Source organism: Mchenga conophoros, linkage group LG2 (genome assembly GCF_057382185.1).
Source record: "Mchenga conophoros isolate Kocher_MC1m ecotype Shallow Benthic linkage group LG2, M_conophoros_male_GT1.1, whole genome shotgun sequence".
NCBI lineage: Eukaryota > Metazoa > Chordata > Actinopteri > Cichliformes > Cichlidae > Mchenga > Mchenga conophoros.
This window is the reverse complement of record NC_140527.1, coordinates 25,581,878-25,603,812: the sequence shown is the minus strand read 5'-3', so window position 1 is coordinate 25,603,812 and position 21,935 is coordinate 25,581,878. Positions and strand designations below refer to the sequence as shown.

At 40.1% G+C, this 21,935-nt stretch overlaps 1 protein-coding gene across 2 annotated transcripts; it reads left to right on the top strand.

Moving 5' to 3' along the window:
- The first annotated feature begins 19,432 nt into the window (after window positions 1–19,432).
- Window positions 19,433–21,565, top strand: nkx2-5 (NK2 homeobox 5). Of its 2 annotated transcripts, XM_085290188.1 has the most exons (3): window positions 19,433–19,568; window positions 19,680–20,017; window positions 20,515–21,564. In XM_085290188.1, exons 2-3 carry the CDS (start codon window positions 19,774–19,776, stop codon window positions 21,126–21,128), a joined length of 858 nt encoding a protein of 285 aa, XP_085146314.1. In that variant the 5' UTR covers window positions 19,433–19,568; window positions 19,680–19,773; the 3' UTR covers window positions 21,129–21,564. The 2 variants fall into 2 exon arrangements, with proteins under 2 accessions (XP_085146314.1, XP_085146309.1); XM_085290183.1 differs by having other exon boundaries at window positions 19,450–20,017; window positions 20,515–21,565.
- The last annotated feature ends 370 nt before the right edge of the window (window positions 21,566–21,935 follow it).

Below are 21,935 nucleotides of genomic sequence, written 5' to 3'. Positions count from 1 at the left end.
GAGGCGCTGCAGCCTGGGTCTGTTTAAGATAAATAAAAGTTATCTTGAATATCAAATCATGCAAAGCTAAACCAGCAGGGTCCAAGAATAAAATGACAGAGATGCAAATTAGCATAACTCTCTCCTTTATGATTTTGTGATGAAAATGTTAGCAACATTTTTCTTATGTACACATCCAGCATGCGTCATCTGGAGTCATGTTTGTATCCACCCGAATCTAAGTCTAACATTCAGTCTCTGCCAACTTCTGACAAACAGTTCTCACTGTCATCATAACAGCGGTAAGATTGAGGCAAAGCAGTAACAATTTGGATCATAAAACCAAAACAATGCACTGAGGGACACAAAACAGCTCTGAATTACTGAGAACAGCTGAGTTGCAGAAGTTTTCTGTGCATTTGTCAGCACAAAAATCTGATTATGAATTATTAAAACTAACTGCAAAAATACCAACAAGTGGAGCTTTAAGGATGTGTTTTCCTGAAAATAAACATAAATAATCTATCCTAACAGATAAAAGCGTTAAGTTCTTAGGTATTGTTCCATTCTCAGAAACCCACACCTATGTTACACCTATGCTTCGCAGCTTTTTCCCCCTGTAGTCTTAAAGTTTATTTTACAATGTGTGCATTGTACAGTGACATATCATATGAACTTTTCCCCACAAATCCCCTTCCTTGCAGCCCTCTGTTGTCTTTTAAAAGTTTAAATCCACCCACTCTTGTAAGCTTTGGAAGACGTTTAGCACTGATGAGCACCGTGATGTGTGTGCGAGGGCAGCACGGATACGGCTGTCCGTGTTTCATGTTTTTGATCCAGTTGTTGTGGAATCTTATTCAGACTGTGACACATGTGCTGTTAAGATGAGAAATAGAGAGCCCATAAAACTTGTGCGTCACATCCCACGCAATACATGCTGTATAGGCACGAGGTCTGGTTGTGCCGTGCAGGGGAGAGCTTGCAGTGCACGGAAAGCTCATGTCTCACAACAAGCTCTGTGCTGCAGGCCCCACAAACACTAATTAGACCTGATATACAGCCTGATGTGAGCTGATTGAAAGCAGGCTCATCTAACTCAGGACAGAGTCCTGCTGCACTGCTGTGGAATGCCGGAGGGTGTCATTTTGTTTCCAGGCACTAGTCTAAGGTCAGTTTCACAGTCTCGAGACAAATGTCTATGGTAGTGATTTAGAGAGGGTAAACTGATGCAGATCCTATGGACATTATGCATTCAAACTGATGTTGTAAAAAGGATGTGGCTGTTTGTGGGGCTGCACAGGCCTCAGCCAGCTGTCCATGTGGCGACAGCTTCAGCTTCACGCAGAAATGAGTGGCATGCACCAGGCAGCACAGGCCACGGCACTGTGCCAACCGTGCCAGGCACTCCCTCAAAACGTTTTCCAGTATGCGCCTTGTGTTGGAAGTGCTAGACTATAGTATCTGTATCTTTCTTTTCTATGTGACTTAGTCTTGCAGTTTTTGTCTAACTTGAATGAGAAATGCTTGGAGGAAAACGGTCCGATGCCTAATTTTTTTTTTCCAGGATTCTGTCTTCTCTATTCTCTCTGTCTCTCACAAAATGGATCACTTGGGAGGTAGAGAGATGGCAGGACAATTATCCAAAAAAGTTGTTTTCACTGGAACTGCAATCAAGCACCTGGAAAACCTAGCCATCTACAATCAAGCGCTTAGCCAAAGCTTTACTATTTCCTATTGAAGCCGTTTATAGATTCATTATTATAAAGCTGTTTATTTGATTAGTGTAGATTCCATCAGTGGCCTTATATGAGGTTGATGCATGGATCTGCATTTACAGTGGATATGCAGTGAGAATGCTCTCAATGACCTCCAGCAGTTTCACTTTAATTATATAAAGAATAAAGAAAGAAAGTGCTGGGACATTTTTGGCAGCTCATGCCAACAGCATTTAGAAAAGGGCCACACTTGTGATTTTACAGCTGGTTTGCAATTGCAGAGTAATTAGAGATTAAGAAAACATGACTTATGTCAATGAAATAATGGCAAGCCATTGACAAAAGTGCCTTTAGCAGCCCAACAACTGGTGAAAGACCAATTGTTAGCCTTAACTGCATGCCAGCTTGAAAAAAAAACACCGCGGGTTCATTTTTCCAACATTAGTTCTTGTAATGAACCAACATTTTTTCTTTTGGACCTGCCATTTGTATCATGCTTAAACAAATTTTGTTCCAATAACTTTTTCAATCACCCAGAGGTGATTTGATTTTCCTTCAACTCACACATTATTAGTCAAAATATTACATTTCCATCTGCGAGGACTGCATGTACAATCACAGTGTCCAGTTGAGTTGGTGACTTGATTGATGGCGGCCTTGACTTAACAGTCCAGAGTTTTTGCTTTTTTTTTGGCCCTATTACATTCTAAACACAGGACTATTTAATCTGTGTGGCTATGAAAGTGGGGAATCTCAAACAGAAAGGTCTTCAAGCAATAGTGCACGTGCTTTCAAATGAGCAGTGATATTTTTTTTACCTGGCAGAGCATGCTTTCTTTTATTTTTTTAAGGGCTTTTAAGAACTTCCACCATTCTTTGACTGATGTTGTAGTCTTTGACATTGCATTTATCCCCTTTTTGTATAGCAACATGTAATATCACAGTGTGACAGTGGTTGTAACTTCCCTGTAGTAACACATACTTCTTCTGATGTGTCGTTTAACAGCAAATGTATTGCCATATCCCAGTAAGTATGAATTATCAGGTGTTATTTAGTTAAAAAGTAGTTGAATAAATCATAAATCATTAAGTCATTTTCATTATTTAACAAATTGTTATACTGACTAGCCCTCATTCTTGTTCATGTAGCATGTAGAAATAAGTTGGAACAAGCTAACTTAATTTAAAATATAGGGAAATTAATGTCCAGGCTCTTTTCAGAGATAACTGCATCTGCCAGCGAAAGTTTACCAAAAAGCACATTATCAAAATAAAAGTCAGACAGAAAGCAAATAACCACATGTTAAAAATTTTATCTATTCTTATGTGGACTTGTATGGTCCACGCAGGGACTACTTGTCCAGTTTGTGAATTCTACTGACATATTCTAACAACTATAAGTACAAATTAGTAATATAGACATCTACACTGGCAAAAAGTCATTACAGTAACAGCCTAGCTCGTGTTAATTTAGCTAACTGTAGCATAATGCCTCTGACAAAACTAGCATTACTGAGGAAACTGATCCCACTGGGGATAGGTGGCTGATTGAAATCACATCTAGACTGATGATTTTGTAGCGTTTGAGCCAAAGCAAGTCAGGTTTGCTCATGTCCCTTATGTCTATTTGGAACTACGAAGAAGTCATTCATCAGTTTGTGCAACTAGCTTTAAAGTATGAGCTCACTGAAAATGGCAAAACAAATGGAAATCTGCTGAGGAGATCCTGCCCTCAAATTTGGCAACTCCAGCTGTCCCAGTGTGTGGTGAGTTCACTAATCCACTTGTGCACCTTGAGATAGTGTCTCTCCTGCTTTGTACACTGTGCTCCCCAAGACTTTTGAAAATGTGGCTACACTGACATTTTCCTGATATTTGTTCTTAATATTCTTGAATTTGTTATGTTGTCTATAAAGGTGCACCAGTGCATTACTTTATTAATTGCAGAATTCGTTTTAAAATGAAATCTTACACTTTTCATACTGTGCATCCTCTGATTTGCGTGTTCAAATACAAACACAGTTGTGCACATACTGTATGTAACAACTTCTCAATCATAGTTTATCCCTTTCTGAATCGGTTATCTAAAGGCCCCCACTGTCTCAAATGTTTGCCTGTCCAGTCCTTTTGTCGCATCCCTGCACCACAATAAAATGATAAAGGGCAGAACTGTGCAAAAGCCTTGAGCCACCCCTCATCTCTTTATATTATGCTTCCAAGGAGTTTTACTGTCTTGTAGTTATTGGCGATCTGAGCAGTAGTTCTCCAGGCTTTCTGAAGCTCTTTCGAAGTTTTTCTTTGCACACCTGCTGCTTTTTCAGTCATTTTCAGTCCACTCCTTGTACCTGACTATTTTCAGACAAATGTTTTTTTGGTTTCTGTGCGTCTGTTAAACCACTTAACACTGACGAATAAATCACTCATGTACAAAAAAAAAATCCACTCAACTCAAGGTCATGTGTCAGGTCTTTGCTTGAATTTTTTCCTATTTCTTAAGGAAATGACATGATACTGTTCATGTGCCACTCAACTGGTGTTGTCTTTACACATTGCAGACAACTTAGCAAAGATCTAATTGTGTCTTTAAGTACTTTGAGTACTGTCTCCAAAACACACAATTTTGTTCCCATTTCTTTACCAGATAATGAAAAGATGACACAGTTTGACTGAGTATTTTTGCACCAATAAGTTGATTCCAGTGAGCTATTTGGAAACATGGCTGAGAATGGTATGCAGTCTGTCCTTGAAAATTTGAAGAAACTGGACAACTGAAGGACAAAAAAGAATTGGCAGGCTTAAAAACTATCTACAGCACATGAACAGTATCATGTCATTTCCTTAAGAAATAGGAAAAAATTCCAGCAAAGACCTGACACATGACCTGAGAGATGCATCTGGCCATTCAGCTGATCCATCTACTGTTCACTGAAGCCTAGTCAGAAATGGTCTCAGTAGAAGAGTGGCTTTCAAGAAGTTATTCTTAAGAAAGGGAAACAGTAAGAAAATGCTGATGTATGCCAAATTACACAAGAGCTGGACTGAAAATCACCGGCAACAGATCTGATGGAGTGATGAATCCAAATATGAAACTTTTAGCCCAACTCATCATCATCATAATCGTCACGTTCTGAGGAGGTCAGGAGAGAGGTACAACAAGAAGTATCTAAAACCATCTGTAAACATGATGGAGACTCTTTCCTGGTTTGGTGCTGCATTTTATCATGTGGTGATCTTGTCAGAATTGATGGAATTATGTATGCAGAAAAGTCCGATTTTGATCCATTGTGCAATACCATCTGGAAAGAATCGGATTAGCAATATTTTCATTTATTTTTCAGCATTACAATGATCCCAAACACATTCCCATTTCAGCAAAAATTATACATGTATAGCGGAGCACTGTGTTCATCCAGCATCCAGAGCTTTGGAATATCTCTGGAGAACTATTCCTGAAATTTTCTTATAGAAATGACAAGAAAGCCTGTCTAAGAATACATATCACTCCATCTATTTCCCATCTTTTCTAGCAAAATTTCAAGAAATATGGGTGACACACTACTTTTGCACAGACTTGCACGGTACTATAACACAGGGAGGGCATCTTGGAGTGGTAGTTAGAATAACCTGACAGGTAATGTCCTGAGTTCAAATCTTTGGCCACCTGAGGCCTTTCTGTGTGGATGTGTACCCATGTTTAGGGTTCTTTCCAGGTACTCCAGTTTCTTCCCACAGACATGCATGTAAGGCTAAATTGGCTGGAGGTGTGAATGTTAGCCTTATGATAGATTGGCAACCTCTGCAGGGTGCACCCTGCCTTTTGCCATATGAGTGCTGAGATAGGCTCTACGATTATGAATTGAATGGGCAGAAGAAGATCGATGGATAGATAACTGACAATTAATACTGTATAATTGTTTAAATTTTAACTAACTGTGTGTTATCCATTTGTTTTGAGCCATTAACAGGCTGTGTTAAATCCACAGCTGAACTATGACCATAATGATGTAATAAAATCTGAATCTTCTGATTTTTTTCCTTGTTTAATATATAGATTTATTTTTGAAAATGATCTAGAAATAAGGATCGTGAGCTTTATTTAACCAAAGTAAATTTAAGGTTAGCGTGATTCTGTTTGCATTTGCTATGCTCCAGGTTTTATCTTGCTGCATTGTTAGCATTTAGGATAATCATTAAAAAAGGTCTTTTTTTCATGTATTTAGGCACAAAAATGATGTGTGTTCATGACTGTCTCACACATGGCTGACATGTTACTTTTTGACCTTTTATAAGAACATCCGTATTTCAATTGGTGTATTGGATTGTGTAATAATAGCCTAAATGACGATTTGAAATTATCTAATGATGTCAGGGCTCTGTGTGCAGGCGGATGGAGAGGAGGATCCAAATGCGAGACTCTGAGACTGAATTGAAACTGAGAACCTTAGCTTTATTGCTGGTGATAAACAAAAACATGAACTGAACAATGACACTGAGAACTGAACACACAGGCATAATTCTGAGGGTACGACGTGACACTGAGCACAGGAAAACACAGGGCTAATATACACAGGGTGGTAATCAGGGAATGGGCAATAGGAGGGAGACACAGCTAGGAGAAATTGCACTAACATAGACATAGACTTTCACAATAAAACAGGAACTAAGACACAAGGGCGCAGACTAAGAAACACAGACTTAACACGGGCAGAACTAAAAATAAACCAGAATAAGCTGGAACATAGAACATCATCATAATCATCATCATCATCACAAGCACTAAAAGAATAAGGAAACAATCAAACACACCAAAGTAACTTGAAATGCAGATTCATCATAAAACCCAACAAAGCACCAGAGAAACATAAAGAACAATCCATCATTCAAAAATAAACCAAAACATATCTCAAAATACTGGGTCAAACTGACCCAGAACCGTGACAAATGAACTTTTCTTTTCTCTAAGAATACAGGAAAAAACAAAAAGTGTATAAACGCAGCTGGGTATGACACAGTCCTACTTCATATATAGCACACACAGGCACCCATCATAATTGTCCCCGCCACAAATTATATTTTCATCTCATTATCCATGCACTTCAAAATTAAACTTCTTTCAAATACCAGACATTGTAGGGAATAACATAGCTATGAGCCAACGCAGAGACACAAGTCTGGTGTCTGAAAATGCTGACTCGGCCATACTTCACTATGCTGTGTTTGAAAAAGAGCAGGGTCTGTTACAGATGACAGAGGATAAATGCAGGAGAGATGCTTTATGGGGGATATGGTTTGTCCTGTGATTTAGCTACCAGTTGGAAGGTCTCACAGCGGCACTGATTCACTTATACAAGTCATGTCAGTAGCATCAGCTGAAGCCAACAGTAATGATGAGTACAACCCCTGCAGTACAACCACATGGCAGTTGCTGCCTTACTAGCAGCCTCCTCAGACCTCATACTGTCTGCACAGAGATACACTTTACTATTGATGTTTTATGCTTTAATTATCAAGATTTGTGGGCAATGGACCCCTCGTGCTTAAATGGAAAGACACGGACGTGCTATAACTTTGAATCCAGGTTAATAAACTTGAAAGCCAAGGCCGTCGCGTCGCGTCGCTTTCCGTTCGTTTCTCCTTCTTTTTCATCTTGTCTATCTACTCATCTTCATCCATCGCTTTTCTGTCTCCCACTTTAAAGCCTCCTATACTCTCCTGTTGACAGCTTTGCTCGGCTGAAGAAAAAAAAGCAGTAGAATTACTGAGTAAAAGGGAAAAAGAGAGCAAATAACAGCTCTTAGAATGTTTGGATTGTGAAACCAGAACATTAGTACAAACCATAATGGCTGGCCCAAAGAGCCCGGTGCCTCTCCAGAACTTCACTCTCACAGGCAATGATGTAACGCCAGCCATTTCATATGAAGCATTCGCTTGTTGCACTCAAAGTCTATTTATACTTTCTCCGTCTACTCAAAATAAAGCAGCCTATGTTAGACTGATGCTCTTTAAATAGCCTGTTAGTTTAAGCTAAGGGAATTAGAATACAACTCCATGGTGGCGATCGCTCGCTATAATTATTATACTCTAACTTTAATTTGCTTAAAGCCTGAAAAGTAGAAAAAGATGTGAGCAATTCGTCATACAATGATGAAAAGAGGAACACTTTAATGCTTGTTTGCGATGGTGTCCTGCACTCAGATATCCACAAATGACTGAATTATTGGACATAAAACACAAGTGAGTCACTCAACTGGCAGGTACAACCTGTTCAGAATAGATACTTTTTACTACTACAAAGCAGTGTGTGTGAGTGCATGTGTCTGTGTGTGTGTGGCACGTGTGTTTGTGGTGCCAACCAGGCCTCAGTGTATACTATGCAGCAGAATAAACAAGTCTGTCTGTGTTCACAGCCTGTAATTAAAGCCGTATAAAAGTGCACACGCATGCAGTAACACAGCACACGTCATGGCCCTGAGAGGCTCTGTTTCCCTCAGCCCTCAGCATGGGTTTGACAACAGCTGACCTAAACCACCTATGGCTAACGTCTCTGCAAAGACATATAGGAAAACTAGAAACATAACATGAGGAAAGCTGCGTAGGCCAGACGTGCAGCATACAGTAAAATGCTGTTTAACAACATACTGCCATTGCACACAGCAGCCCTGTGCAGCCTTGCTTCATCAAAACTGGGTTCTCAGTGCAGCACTCTGTATCAACCACTGCAGACAGCTTTGACTGTGTTGGCTTTTTTGAAGGGTAATCAGACCTCCCAGTGGTTTCACCACCACCTCGGCCATAAAAATAACCTAGACATGAGAAAAGACTGCATCGTGCTGAATCCTGCCAAAATTTGGCCTAAACGTAAGCATACCACAGGCCATAATCTGCCATGAGCTGAGCTAATAGACTGGAGCCCTAGCAGCTCAAACATGACAGTTGTGCAGATGTTAGTGGATTTAATTGCTGGGTCAGTTTATTAAGCCAGCGCTGGACTATTTCATGTGATAACACTGCTCAGCGAGATTGCTAGAAATCTAGATTGACTGTATACATTTTAACATTGGTATATGTAAAAGGGCTGCTGACATTTTAAAGCCATCTATGCACCTATGTTTGAGAATATGTGTGTTTCTGTGCCGTTTGCTCACGTGCACGTGAGCTCCAGAGACACTACATTAAGGTTTCTGACCAGATTTTGCCCCCTGGTGGTAAAATTTAGGCAGCACTGGTTTTGCCTCCCACCCATCTGAGTGAAAAGGACATTTGTGTACTGTGTATGAGTGATGAGTTTAAATGATTAAAGAAATGTAAGGCTCCAAAAGAAAACAATTGCAGGCGAGTAGCTTAGATGAAAAGTGATTGCCTTGCTGTTAACTCAATTGTGTTTATCTTTGTGTGTCCTTGTATTACTAATGTTGCGGGGATATAAACTTATTTCCACAACAGGGTCCTTACTCCTCTTACGGGGACAAAAAGCAATTCCCATTTGAGGTGGATAATTCTAATAAAAAAAAGACTAAATCTGAGGTCTGGATGAGGGTAAGCCAATATAATGTCATTTGATGACTTGTTTCCATACATATATGTGCATCAGTTACCAAACAGATCCCCATCATTGGTGCCAACGATGGACCATAAGTCCCACGCATTTCCCATGCTCACTCACACCAAGCAGAGAGTTCCACCTCACTCTCTCCTCTCTCTCTCTCATTTCACCCTGTATGTCCTCTTCTTTTCATTCACTCGCTTCCTTCATCACCGCTGCCATTATCATCCCACTTTGTTTTTAGCTGATTTTCAGCCTGACCTCATCTCTGGAGGAGGATAATTACTAAATGGGGACACTGTGTTTTAACAGTGATTTTTGAGGTCAGCAACTCGCTCACGTTTGCTAGCCTTTTTTGTTCCGGGCTGTCAGTAGGGAACTTGCCAATGTTCCCGTTCTCCCCAATAGTCTCTCTTTCTGACCCCCATGCATACATCGGTCCACACTGGGACTGGTTCAGGAATCAGGAGTAAACACTGTTATCTTTCACTGTTGCAGGACTTGGCAGGGCACTTTCTGTACACTGCGTCTTGGTACATTGTGTTCATGCAGTGTTAGATGTTAAAGAGTGGTGATTGCAGAGAATGTGGCATGGTTTTGCAGAATGCCAGCTTAATAAGTTCAGCCACGCCAAGAGCTATATTTGCATTCCAAACGCTCTGCTGCTCTACAATCCAAGGCACTGTACATTGTTTTCCCATGTCTGGAATATTAAAATGAAAAACTGCATATCGACTTCATAAACATCTGAGTTGCAACTCAGAGTCATTTGCAGCATGGGCGATTGCTAAGCGGGTTTTATCGGTGTGACCTGGATTGTCCTGAAGCAGGTGGCCAGTTATGCAAAGACTTAGGTACCCTGAGTGAGTAAAACGCTGGGCTAACAGAGCTGCGCTGGTATTCCACTCACCTTGAGCATGTAAAACACTATCCCTGTGGAAGCACGAGGCAGGCATGGGGGAAGGGGTCAAACTTTCTTCCCTGACTAGACATAGATCACATAACTGGGCCAGCATGGGTCTAAGTCGGCTTCAGCTGTGGAGGTAAACCTCTTGATAAAGGAAAGGGGGGGAGAAAGAAACTTGCCAATCAGTGTAAGTTCAGTGCTGCGTGTAAATCAAAACTAGAATGAAGACACTTCTGTGGCTGAAAGTCAAGCCTTATTACACAAATTCAGAACAACATGACAAGAGAGAGTGGACAAATCAATTTAGTGTCTGTTTAATGGACACATGCCTGAATTCGAACCCATCTATTTATTTCCCAGTAACAGTCATCACTGGCTCTACGTGTCAGTTTGAACGTGCAGCATTCAGGGAATGTAACTCCTGTCGTACGTGCCTCGAGGTTGCCACAGAAATTAAGCACATAGGTGTAAAGAAATGCCAGCCAGCCTCTCCATGGCTCCTTCAGTCCAGCTCCTGGCAGTGTGCTGGCAAGGTCCAGGCCCAGGAATGCTGTGCCCATCTGTCAACACAGAGCTGCCTTCCATGGCAGATGCCACAGAGAGGATTTTTGTAACCTGGCCCTGGGTGGATTTCATAACCTGGCCTGGCAGTAGCAGAGAGCCTTAGGGCTGCGAGAAGATTATATGTTAAGATAATATAGAGCTGCATGGATCCCTGTGTCTATGTGTGTGCATCCCAAGAAGGTTTTGCTCACCAGAGTGGTGAATAAGGGCATTCAAAAGCTTAAGTAGAATTCATTGGGCTTATAATGTGACAGATAACTTTTACCTGTGCTACATGCTCACCTCTGCTCATCTTTCTGTCCTGTACTCTCTTCCATCCCCTTCTCCTCCCCCTCTCATGTCTCTCCTAACCACTCCTCTGCTCTGAAATTTATAATGAATGGTGTTCTCTATGTGGGGCCTGAATATGTGTGGTGGACTCAAGGGATCACCACCTGAGTGATGAGTCTGTCTGCCCAAGTCTCTCTAGCTACCTCTCGCTCTCTCACTCTCTCTCTCTCTCTCTCTCTCTCTCTCGTTCACACACACACACACACATGCTTGACCTGCTGGGAACACAGGGTCTTGCTGTATCAGGCCTGTGTGGCAGGGGCAATTAGAAAGGTCCAGACGGAGCACAAGCTCTCTTCTCATACTGTCCCCATTAAAGAGGGAGAGACAGGCAGTGAGGGAAGACAGGAGGAGGATACACAATAACAGTCTCTCTCTCCCACTTATAAACACACAGTGGCCGTACAGTAACCTTATACAGACATATGCTTACTAAGGTAGTAAGCATGGTGTCTCAGAAGCACCAACAGTACAGTACAGTATGTTATAGTAAGCACTGAAAAAAAGTGTTTTTTTTAGCCTGCTTAAAAGACGCCCTATTCATTGGGTCAAGCTATCACATGGGTTTCCCAGAAGTCCACTGTCAAATACTGAAAATAATAGGCCAGAGTTGGATGAATCAGTGTCCAGACCTGCCCGGCAGGATCTGTTTGCCAAGATAACAACACAATGATCGAACCCCTCAACGCTGCAGAACCTGCCACACAATTAGAGGTGATGAAAATTGATTCAGAGCAAGTGAATGACGTGTTTATGTGTTTTTCCACAGGAAGCAGTCATGAAGATGCCAACGACATGATAGCTTCTGGAGGAATATGTTACAGCTGACAGTATCGTGTGTGTGTGTTTATGTGCATATCAGGATCTGATGGGTGGCAAATCACTCATCCATGAAGAGAGATCGGCGCTCTTTGTCTCCACATGAATTTTCATGCATTTAGCCATGTGTGTAACTCAAGCTATACCAACAAGACTTATTCTAATGTTGGTCATTTAGCCTATTAGCAATACTCTTACCTCATTTCTTGGTGAACTCCAGTGGTGTGAAAAACAGACTACTCAACATGTGAACTTGGCTGGTAAACTCTGGGTAATTTAAGGACCATAAAGCAATGGCAGCTGATGCAGCACAAACGGGCTGGCAGTGAGAACCTACAAACCTCGGGGCACGTAGTCGGTCCCAGTTCACTTGAGGACCCATGAGCTGAGGATCAAGAAAACTAATATTTAAAGGAGGGAGAACACAGAATTCATATATATTTATAAATAGGTAAACATTAGGGGAGTAATACAGCTCCTAATACATAATTTACGCAGAATTCAGATAAGACAAATACACTTTTATAAAGAACCCCATATTTTACACAGCACAGAGGGAGATTTTAAGGAACAGGGCTGTAGATGTTTATCTACCCTGCATTCAGAAATTTCCAACAATTTGGGTTTTAAAAAAAAAATCTGTCATTTAAATTTGACTGGAGTATAAGATAAAATATGTCATGGTGTTTATTTAGATAAACAATATGATGTTGATGTGTGACAGTTAGTAAGTACTATGTGATGCTGCCCCCCTGTGGCCAGTTTTCATGATAACAATAAATAAGTAATTCAAACTGATGAGGTCAGGGAATAGTGTTTATTTTATTTTATTTTATTTTATTTAAGACATTTTTACACAAGAAGTGCTTTACTATGAAATGTAAAATCTTGTGTTACTAAGAAATCTCTTTTTGGTTACAAAAAAGAAAACAGATTTATTTAGACTTTATTTAGTTTTTATAGCCTGCAACCACCTGTGTCACTGGGTCGCTGAACAGTCTCAACAGTTGGTGAAGGCAACATGTCAGGCAGCAGGACGGGAGGAAGGGTAAGGGAGAATCCAGAAGACAAAGCAATCACATGAACACCAGGAAAGGACTGCAAACCTGGTGGGTGGGTGCAAGCAAAATACACTAGCAAGAAAGAAAGAAAAAAAAACTGTGATGGCAGGTAAACACAGTGCAGGAAATCACCCTTGGTCAGAATGGACATGAAATAAGACAAGTGAAAAAGAGAAACAAATAAACAAGCAAAAAAAAAAAAACCCAACAACCAAACAAGTGTGACAAGATAAGGCTTTTTATGACTCTGGAGGGAACTTGTGTAACAGATGTGTAATAAAATGTAAAAAAAAATATGAGGGATGTTAAAAAGGACTTGGTTGCAGAGATAAGTGCATAAGTTTAGGAGTGGCTCCTAAACTGTTCTACTGCTCATAAGTCTCCTAAATTTATGGAAGTGCAGTACTAAACTGCTGGATTACCCCCATTAAAATCACTGTAGCATGTACAATCTGTATATGTCAGCAAAGCACAATCTGCCCATTTAAAATCCATTCATCAGCTCATAAGCTACAACACAGTATCCCACTACTGACCTCAAACATCAGCTGTGAAGGGCCGTAGACAAAACTAAATTAGGCGCAGAGTTAGATCCATCCTCTTATGTCCCCTGGGGGCTCGAACATCACCTTGAACCCAGCAAAAGATTGTGTGAAGCCTTGCCAAGCTTATGAACATGACCTGGGGAGTGTGTATGAGGGATGGGGGAGGAGGGTGAGAGGATGGAGGGTAGATAAAGGGGATGCTGCTCTCTCCATCACAAAAAAAGATAAATGATCCACAGACAGATGGCACTCAACATCACTGCCATATTCAGATAGTTTCCAGTTACAACAACCTGAATCTGGATCAGCGGATGCTTATGGTTACACTTGTGTCGCTTGATGAATGAGACAGTGTTGACCCCTGAATGATCCCTGCAACAGCATGACTTCTATTGCTTTAATTCACTAATAAAAACCCACTTCATCACGACAGCAAGCACTTTTTTTGTTTCTTGTAGGAACCACATGGAAGTCTTAGAGCTTAAAATTAAGAGATAGATTTAGATTTGACTTATTGATCAGTAAACCACACCAGTATTAGCTACATAATAATCAGGTCCCCTTCTCTTACTTATGTTGTGAGAAACATCCAGGGTGCAGCGTGGATGGAGACACAGCATGAGAGTGCAGTTGCCAAGACCTGACCTTGAACTGGAAGCAAATTGGACTGTATAACCCATTATGGGTTATACATGGGGGGAAGAAGAAAGTACACAAGGAAACATAATATGTAATGAAGTCTTGAAAACAAGGATGGAAAAACAGGTGGTGATATGAATTTCAGCTGCATCTGACACTGTAGGTCTTCTGGGCCACACAAGAACTGTGATGTGTTATATTAAGACCGGGAGAAGAAAATACTTTAGGGCTCATCTGTAATTTGAATTTTAAGGAGATACATATTTTAAACACAGAAAAAACTGTGCACACAGTTCTGAAAATGGAAACTCATTTAACAACACTTTAACCCTAAGCACAATTCCACTGGTCTCACTCAAATAACATTGTGGAGGTTTTGCAAATCTCCAAACACAAACTGCATCATTTAGTACACTTTGTTCACCTAGAGACACAGGCATACAACACCCTGATTACCAATTAGTTTCACTCATGTTGCATCCGTTCATCTCAATTGAAAGAACCATTCAATTGTGTATGGATGTAAATATGTAGCATAGCCACATGAAGCTAAAACATAGATCAAATGATCACGTCAGTGTTTATTATGATACTCTATAAGACAGACATATAATTGCTGTGCATAGGCTGTTGTTTTGATGCAAGAAATTCGTTTTGAGAAGAGAGAGCACACCGTTGAGTGCTGTGTTTCATTTGTTAAGAGGTGTGTGGATTTTTGACAAACTCTTTAAGTATTTTCAGTCTGTGTTTGGAGTATTGAAAAACTGAGCCACAGTTTCTGGAGATGTGTTTAAATGTTTTTGGAAAAAACTGCAATTTGAAATCCAGTTGTAAGTTACAATGAATTACCTTAAAACGTGACATATAAGTTCAGGGTGGAGCAGCCTAAGTGGTCTCTGCATAAAAAGGTTACACTACAGTTATGCTGAACTAGGATACAGGATACAGAATTTCAATTTAACTACTACTCTTTCTGAGTCTTGGGACTTTGAAGATATTCAGTTAAACGTTTTTTAATGGTTCACAAATTTGAACTAACTGCTGTTCATGTGAAATTGATGGATTTTTGCTGAAAATATTCTCCTTTGGAGCAGTATAACATGCTGTTGTATGCTTAGATGGTTGGTTGGATTAGTTTGATTTTGACTTAGTGTATCACAGTAGGAGATATGTCTTGTTCCTATGGGACAAGTCACTCATTGTTTTCATTTCTGTAACAGTAGGAAAATGTAACTGTAATGAAAATGTTAATGTTAATCCATTAGTCACAGTACAGAAACGAGCACTGCGTATTATTCACAAGGCTGGTTATCTAGATCATACTCACAAATTCTTTCTTCAGGCAAAGTTACTTAAATTCCAGGATCTGGTTAATTACAATACATCCATAATTTTGTATAAAGCTTTTACTAAACTTTTACCGGCAAATTAACAAACTAGATTTGAAATTCGAGAAAAGGTTTATAATGTGAGAGGCTTTGGAGAATTCAAATTACCCAGAACTCGAACAACCCGTAAAGGCTTTTGTGTGTCTGTATGTGGTGTGAAAATCTGGAACAGTCTGAGTTTACAATTGAAACAATGCAAAAATATTCATAGATTTAAATTTCTCTACAAACAGTTGGTCTGGTCACAGTATACTCAATGATGGTTTTTAGTGTGCTCTGTAATGTCTGTTCTCTTACCACTGCTGGTATGGATTCCAAAAAAAAAAAAAGTGTGCGTATGTATGTACATATATGTACATGTGTGTGTAGATATATATGTATGTATATGTATGTGTGTTTGTTACTTGTAGTTATTAATGCCTGTTACCTGTGGTAATGCAATTTATAATTTATATATTCTGTATTCAGTTATGAAGGCTCTAATTGTTGTTTGCGAGCTGCCGTTTAGATGCTTGTATGTGCCCGGGGCTGTTGATGGGTCTGTATGCAATGATGGGCGTAGCTGCGGGAAGTTTGTTTTTTTTGTTGATGAGTGAGTATAGGGGTGGGATTTAATAAGTTTTCTTCGTCCCACTCCTTTTTCAGGCAATTTTTGTTTTTTGTTTTGTGCATTTTATGTTCAATATAGGTATTTGTTGTGCCTGAAAATGAACAAATAAATGAAATGAAATAAATGAAATGATTGGAAAATATAGCAACAGACTATGACAAATTTACATTCCAAATTTTCTGAAGGAGCTTTTTTGTAATTAAATAAATAATTCTCAAGCAGTGCTTCTTTTTCTTTTTTTTTCTTCATGTAAATTATTGTTTCACATTTAAATTTACATCAGATATCCCCTAATTAAATGGCAACTTTCAAAGAAGTTTAGAGCTGTTACAGAGTTCGGCATCATCCATTCCTTACCTCTGTATGAACTCGGGTGTGTTGCTGTTCTGACTGCCGGTATACTTTGGTAGAGCCTTCATGTTAAAGTCACCACACTAATTCACTTTTCTCTGCCTTTATTTCTAGCAAGTAAGACAAAAGTTTGAGTGTATCTAGTGTGTAAACTTGGGTGTGTTGCTATGTAAATGTTTCATACTCTACATGTATAATTAGGATGCATTTAAAAATAATAACATTAACATTTTGTATTTATTAATAAACATCATATAATCACATAAAGCTTAATAATAAACTACATAACATGGATTAAAAAAATTAAACTGATGCAGTGTCACAAACCTTTCCCTTGAAGAAAAAAGAAGGACTCATTTCTCCTAAAGAGTGTCTTCAAAGGTTTTCGGTAAGCAGGTTATCCCAAGCAGTTTGGAAAGCTTTGCCACAATTTCTCATTGTCTTCAGTCTCTTCACATAATCCCAGACTGACTATGATGTTGAGATCTGGCCTCTGCAGGGAGCGGACCAAATCTCCCACAGGCATTGTTCTCCTGTATGTTCGGGGCTGCTGTCTTCCAACAGACTTTGTGTGCCTGATCAGACACTGACATAAACCTTTGCACAGTAATACAGTTTTCGTATTGTTTTGCTTTCTGTTTTTTAAATAAGTCTTTCAATAAGCACTATTCAGAACTGACCACATATTTGTGTTTTAGTGTATATATGCCATAATTGTTTATGTGCATGCTTACCTGCATATTTACATGTATTAACAGTAGTTTCTGTGGGTTTTTTGTTTTGGTTCCTTTTTTTATTTTTTACTTAACCACTGGAATAACAGACAAATTATAGAATATAATATAGCTGGTGTAATATATCATGTATAAAATGTAGATTATACTATTTCTTTGTTCTTCCCAACATTAATGGATAAAAGTATTTGGACTCACGAATTTCAATAAAATGTTGAATTTTATTTTATTTGAAGAATTCCTAGAAATGTCCTTTGTTTTCATCACTGACTGGTAAAGTTATTTACATTAGTACATTCAGCGTTCGCAAAATAAACCTGACTTTATATACATGCACGCACAGCTAAGGTCAGCTGAAGGACAATTTTTAATTGTATCGGTCTACTCTGTCCACCACTGCAATATTCTGACATTTGAAACAATAAAGTTAACGGGGAAAGTGTAATCTAATTGTTAACTATTATATAGCAAAACGCAAATAATCAGCCAGTTAGAGGATTTAAATTATCCAAAAGCCTCGAGGCCAGAGAGCACCAGCCAACGGTCTAAGACCCCACAAAATCCTGCTATCTTTCTTTCTCTTTCTCTCTCATACACACACGCAGTGAGCCTCCCTCTAACACACAACCCTCAAAATACCCACACGTTCCTGCAGCGGAAGTTTTTAAGCAACCTTATCTGAAGCTTTATCTGAGCTGGAGATGTGCTGCAGAAAGACAGGTCAAAGGGGACCGCGGGGCTTCTGCAGGACGAAGCATTAGGGATATGAAACACATGCCAGACCTGTCATGTCCAATTTACAGTTGACAGAATAAGTTAGTATCCAGTAGGACTGGGAGTTTCACTTAATTCTGCATGCATGTTCATAATATGGCTCCTTTCTTTAAATCTCTTTTTGCAATTGATGCTATAAAAAAATATGGAAACGTTCATTCTGACTGCGCATGGGCAGCCTAAATTAATCATGTCGAAAACGTTTCCATCACGTTCTGAGCCTCCCCGAAGCGCGTTTACTTTATTTAACCAATTATTACGACAAGAGCCGGGCCAGTGTTGACTCTCGCTGGGCCGGAGAAAGATTTTATGGCCATTCATCAGCTCGCGAGGCGCACAAATAGTCTTTAAAACTATAAACACAATCGCTGGATCGGAGACGGGGGGACCCATTTACCCCGTGGCTGCGCTAAACGCTTAAGATAAAACAAACGATAATACTGTCTGTCTCCTGTGACCGTCTCCACAGGCATTAATAGGAGGTTTAGTGCCAATGGTGCGAGGGGGAACCCATGTAGGTTACGCGTCATTACGCACAGCTGTCTCTATTTCACTGCTGACAGCTGAAGTCATATTGCCCAAATTATCATTGTTAAATTAAGAACTAAATGATTGTATGCTTAATTGATATCTCAGTGCGCCTGTATTTAACAGGACAGAGAAGATGCACAGAAAATGTAAACCCGGCTGAACGAATTGGGACTTTCTGACTGCCATAAGACAAAAGTGTCACACATGACACTTTTTTAGGATAACCCGGCCTGCAGCTTGGGTGGGAGCTTGTTGTCATCTGTTATCACGTCCCGATAAGACAGACAGCGTCTCCAAAAATCTCTTAGAGGCAGACAGCAGAGTGTGTCACTCCTGGTTTCAGGTTCCTTGTTCAGGGACCCAACCTGTTGTCTGCTTCCCTCCTTCTTGACGCTTGTCTGCTCCGTTTCCCCTCAGAAGAGCCACGGGCCGACACCCCAAGCACACACGCGCAGACGACCATCTAGGCGCATTAATGGATTTTGATTCCACCCAGAAAGTTAAACAATGCAAGTCAGTGGTCGCTAATGCAAGTTTTTGATGTGTATGTCAGATAAATTATTTATTTGGTACTTGAAGACCTGTATAAACATCCGGAGCTTGTATTGTGCGTAATGGACTACAGCAGTGCTAAACACTATCCGGCGAGATGGATACTTCATTTAGAAGCTTTATAAACCAGTGACATCCTCAATCAAAGCACAATAAGATGTGTTTCTCCAACAGGATGAAAGGATGTACTGATTTAGTGGAATATTTACAGCAATCCTATTTGCTCTGGGCAGAGTATAAAGGCTGGTTAAGCAGGCTACTTTGCTGCAAATTAAGAAATAGACCTATGACCAACATCAGGCCTAACATGCAACCTACCAAACATCACTTTACGTCAGTAAATGGGAGTACCAGAGCTCAAGGTCCCACTGGATCCCCCGTCCCTCCCTCATTCTCTGCGTCACTGAAAGGAGGGAGAGAGAGGGGCCAAGAAAAAAGTTTGGAGTCAGAGTTGACATTCAAAATGCACACTTCACTCAAGAACAGTCCGGTATACCAAACTTATACGTAAATCCAAGAAGGAAAGGTGGGTTTTTTTGTTTGGGGTTTTTTTTTTTTTTGGTGACTTCTTTTTGGCCTCCATGTGACAGATTAACAGATTATTTTTCTTTTTCTGGTTTTTGACAATGTTTCCCAGCCCTAGCACGTCCACTCCCTTCTCTGTTAAGGATATATTAAACTTGGAGCAGACTCATGACGTTCTGGCGTCTTCTTTGGACGATTGTTCTCGCATGGACTGCTGCACCGTGGCGACATCCTCCTCCTCCTCTTGTATGCTGGGCCGAATGAAGCAGGAGCCTCTCCGGGACATCTCGTCCACCGCCGCCTCGCTTCTTGTAGAGGACACACACGACTCCAGAGCCGGCAGAGGCAATGCACTTAACTTTGCTTCTACCTTTTATGGCAAATCCCTCATGGAGATGGAAATAGATAAGGGTGGAAAATCTGATGCGTTTGAGGGGAAAAGAAGAAAAGGTGAGCTAAAGAAAGAATTGTCTTTAGTTTGGAGGCCCATTAAACCTAGGCCTGGATACACATGTGCTTGATTTGAATAATGGCAGATTCTCTGAATGTTATCTGCACTAAAGCAATAAGTACCACAAGAAAGTATACAAGAAAAACGGGGGCTGCTGGACAAAGGCCCTAAAACGAAACCTTTGAAATTTAAACATAAATGAAAGTTGGTGAACTTTAATACTGATTTGAAAATTAATTTGAAAAATGTAATAAAATCCAAACTATCATTGACGTCTTTGGTATGAAATGACAAATCATAGCGTTGTGCGTAAATCATATTAGGAATGATTGGTCGCACGGATGGCCGGGCAATCTGCCCGAACCTGTGCCAATTATTATGATCGTTATAACAGCGCAAAATAAAAAATATGAATATAAATTCTAAAATCGTGAAGAATTCTAATCTAATTCAGTTATTTCTCTGTGCTTTTTCTGTCTGTGTTTGTCTTAATCAGGCGAATTCAGTGTTCCGTCAGAGTCTGTGGAGGACATAAAGGCCGATGATCAGGACCGGCCCAAGCCTCGGAGGCGCAGGAAGCCCCGGGTCCTCTTCTCCCAGGCACAGGTGTACGAGCTGGAGCGCCGCTTCAAACAGCAGCGGTACCTTTCGGCCCCGGAGAGAGATCACCTCGCCGGTGTTCTCAAACTCACCCCGACGCAGGTGAAGATCTGGTTCCAGAACAGGAGGTACAAGTGCAAGCGGCAGAAGCAGGACCAGAGCCTGGAGATGGTGTCCCTGCCGCCGCCCAGGAGGGTGTCGGTGCCGGTGCTGGTGAGGGATGGGAAGCCCTGTCTCGCGAGTGACGCGACCAGCTACAATCCTTCCTACAGTATGGGTCACATTAACCATTTTAGTTATAACAACTACACAGCCTTCAGCAACTACACCGGCTCCAGCTGCAACACGAACTATGCATGCAATTACCCCGCAGCCGCAATGCAGACTATGCAAGGTACCTCCAGCAACGGCAATTACATGAACTTTGGGGTAGGGGATTTCAGTAACGTCCAGAACACATACTCCTCCAGTAACGGGGTGTCTTCCTTACACGGCATTAGGACGTGGTAAACAAGAGAAGAAGAAGAAAAAAAGATGTTAATTTACCTTAATAGTATTTTATGACTGCATGCGTGTATACCAACGAATTAAAACATTGAGGAGTTTGTGTAATTTACTTATATTTGATGAATTATTTCTCGTAGTTTCCGTTTGAATTCAGCACCAGTTTTTCCTCTAAACGTGTTACATTTTAAGTTATTTTCAGCGCACATTTAATTTGAGCGAAAAACAACATAATAAATGCCATTTTTTAATTTTAAAAATTGCCAGATTTCACTTTCTATTTTTCCATATCTTCCTTAAGGTGGTTATTACATATTTCTTTTTACGAAAAGTATTTTCGGTGGAAAACAAAACAACTTACAACTTAATTATATGATATAATTGTATATGTATTCTATATTATTATTGTTACTACCATTATTATTATCATTAAAATTTTTAGCATACAACCACGTCCTCATCGTGTCTGTTTTGGCTCTGTTATCTAACTGTACATCACAAACCCCCCACAAGAATTCAACTAAATCATCCAATAAAAAAAACGATAATTTTAACAGCACATATAATGCACACCTGTGGGTTATATACTGGTAAACATGCATAAAAATAAAATAAAAAATCTGACATCTATCAAACCACCCCATGGTTTGTTTCTGGTTAAACTGCTCAAGTACCTATTAGAAAGCTTCATTCAGTAGGCTTCAACAAGGTAAAAGGTTGTTAAATGTTTACACTTTTTTTACAACCTACTGTCAGCTGCATGTACTTTTTACACATGTTTATAAGGTTGCTTTGACTAGCCGTGACCTTGAC

Bases quoted from the DNA above. Each gene is read 5' to 3' on its own strand.
- nkx2-5 (XM_085290183.1), top strand. From the start codon at position 19,669: ATGTTTCCCAGCCCTAGCACGTCCACTCCCTTCTCTGTTAAGGATATA. The intron at 20,018-20,514 runs GTGAGCTAAAGA...TGTCTTAATCAG, and splicing joins TGAGGGGAAAAGAAGAAAAG to GCGAATTCAGTGTTCCGTCA.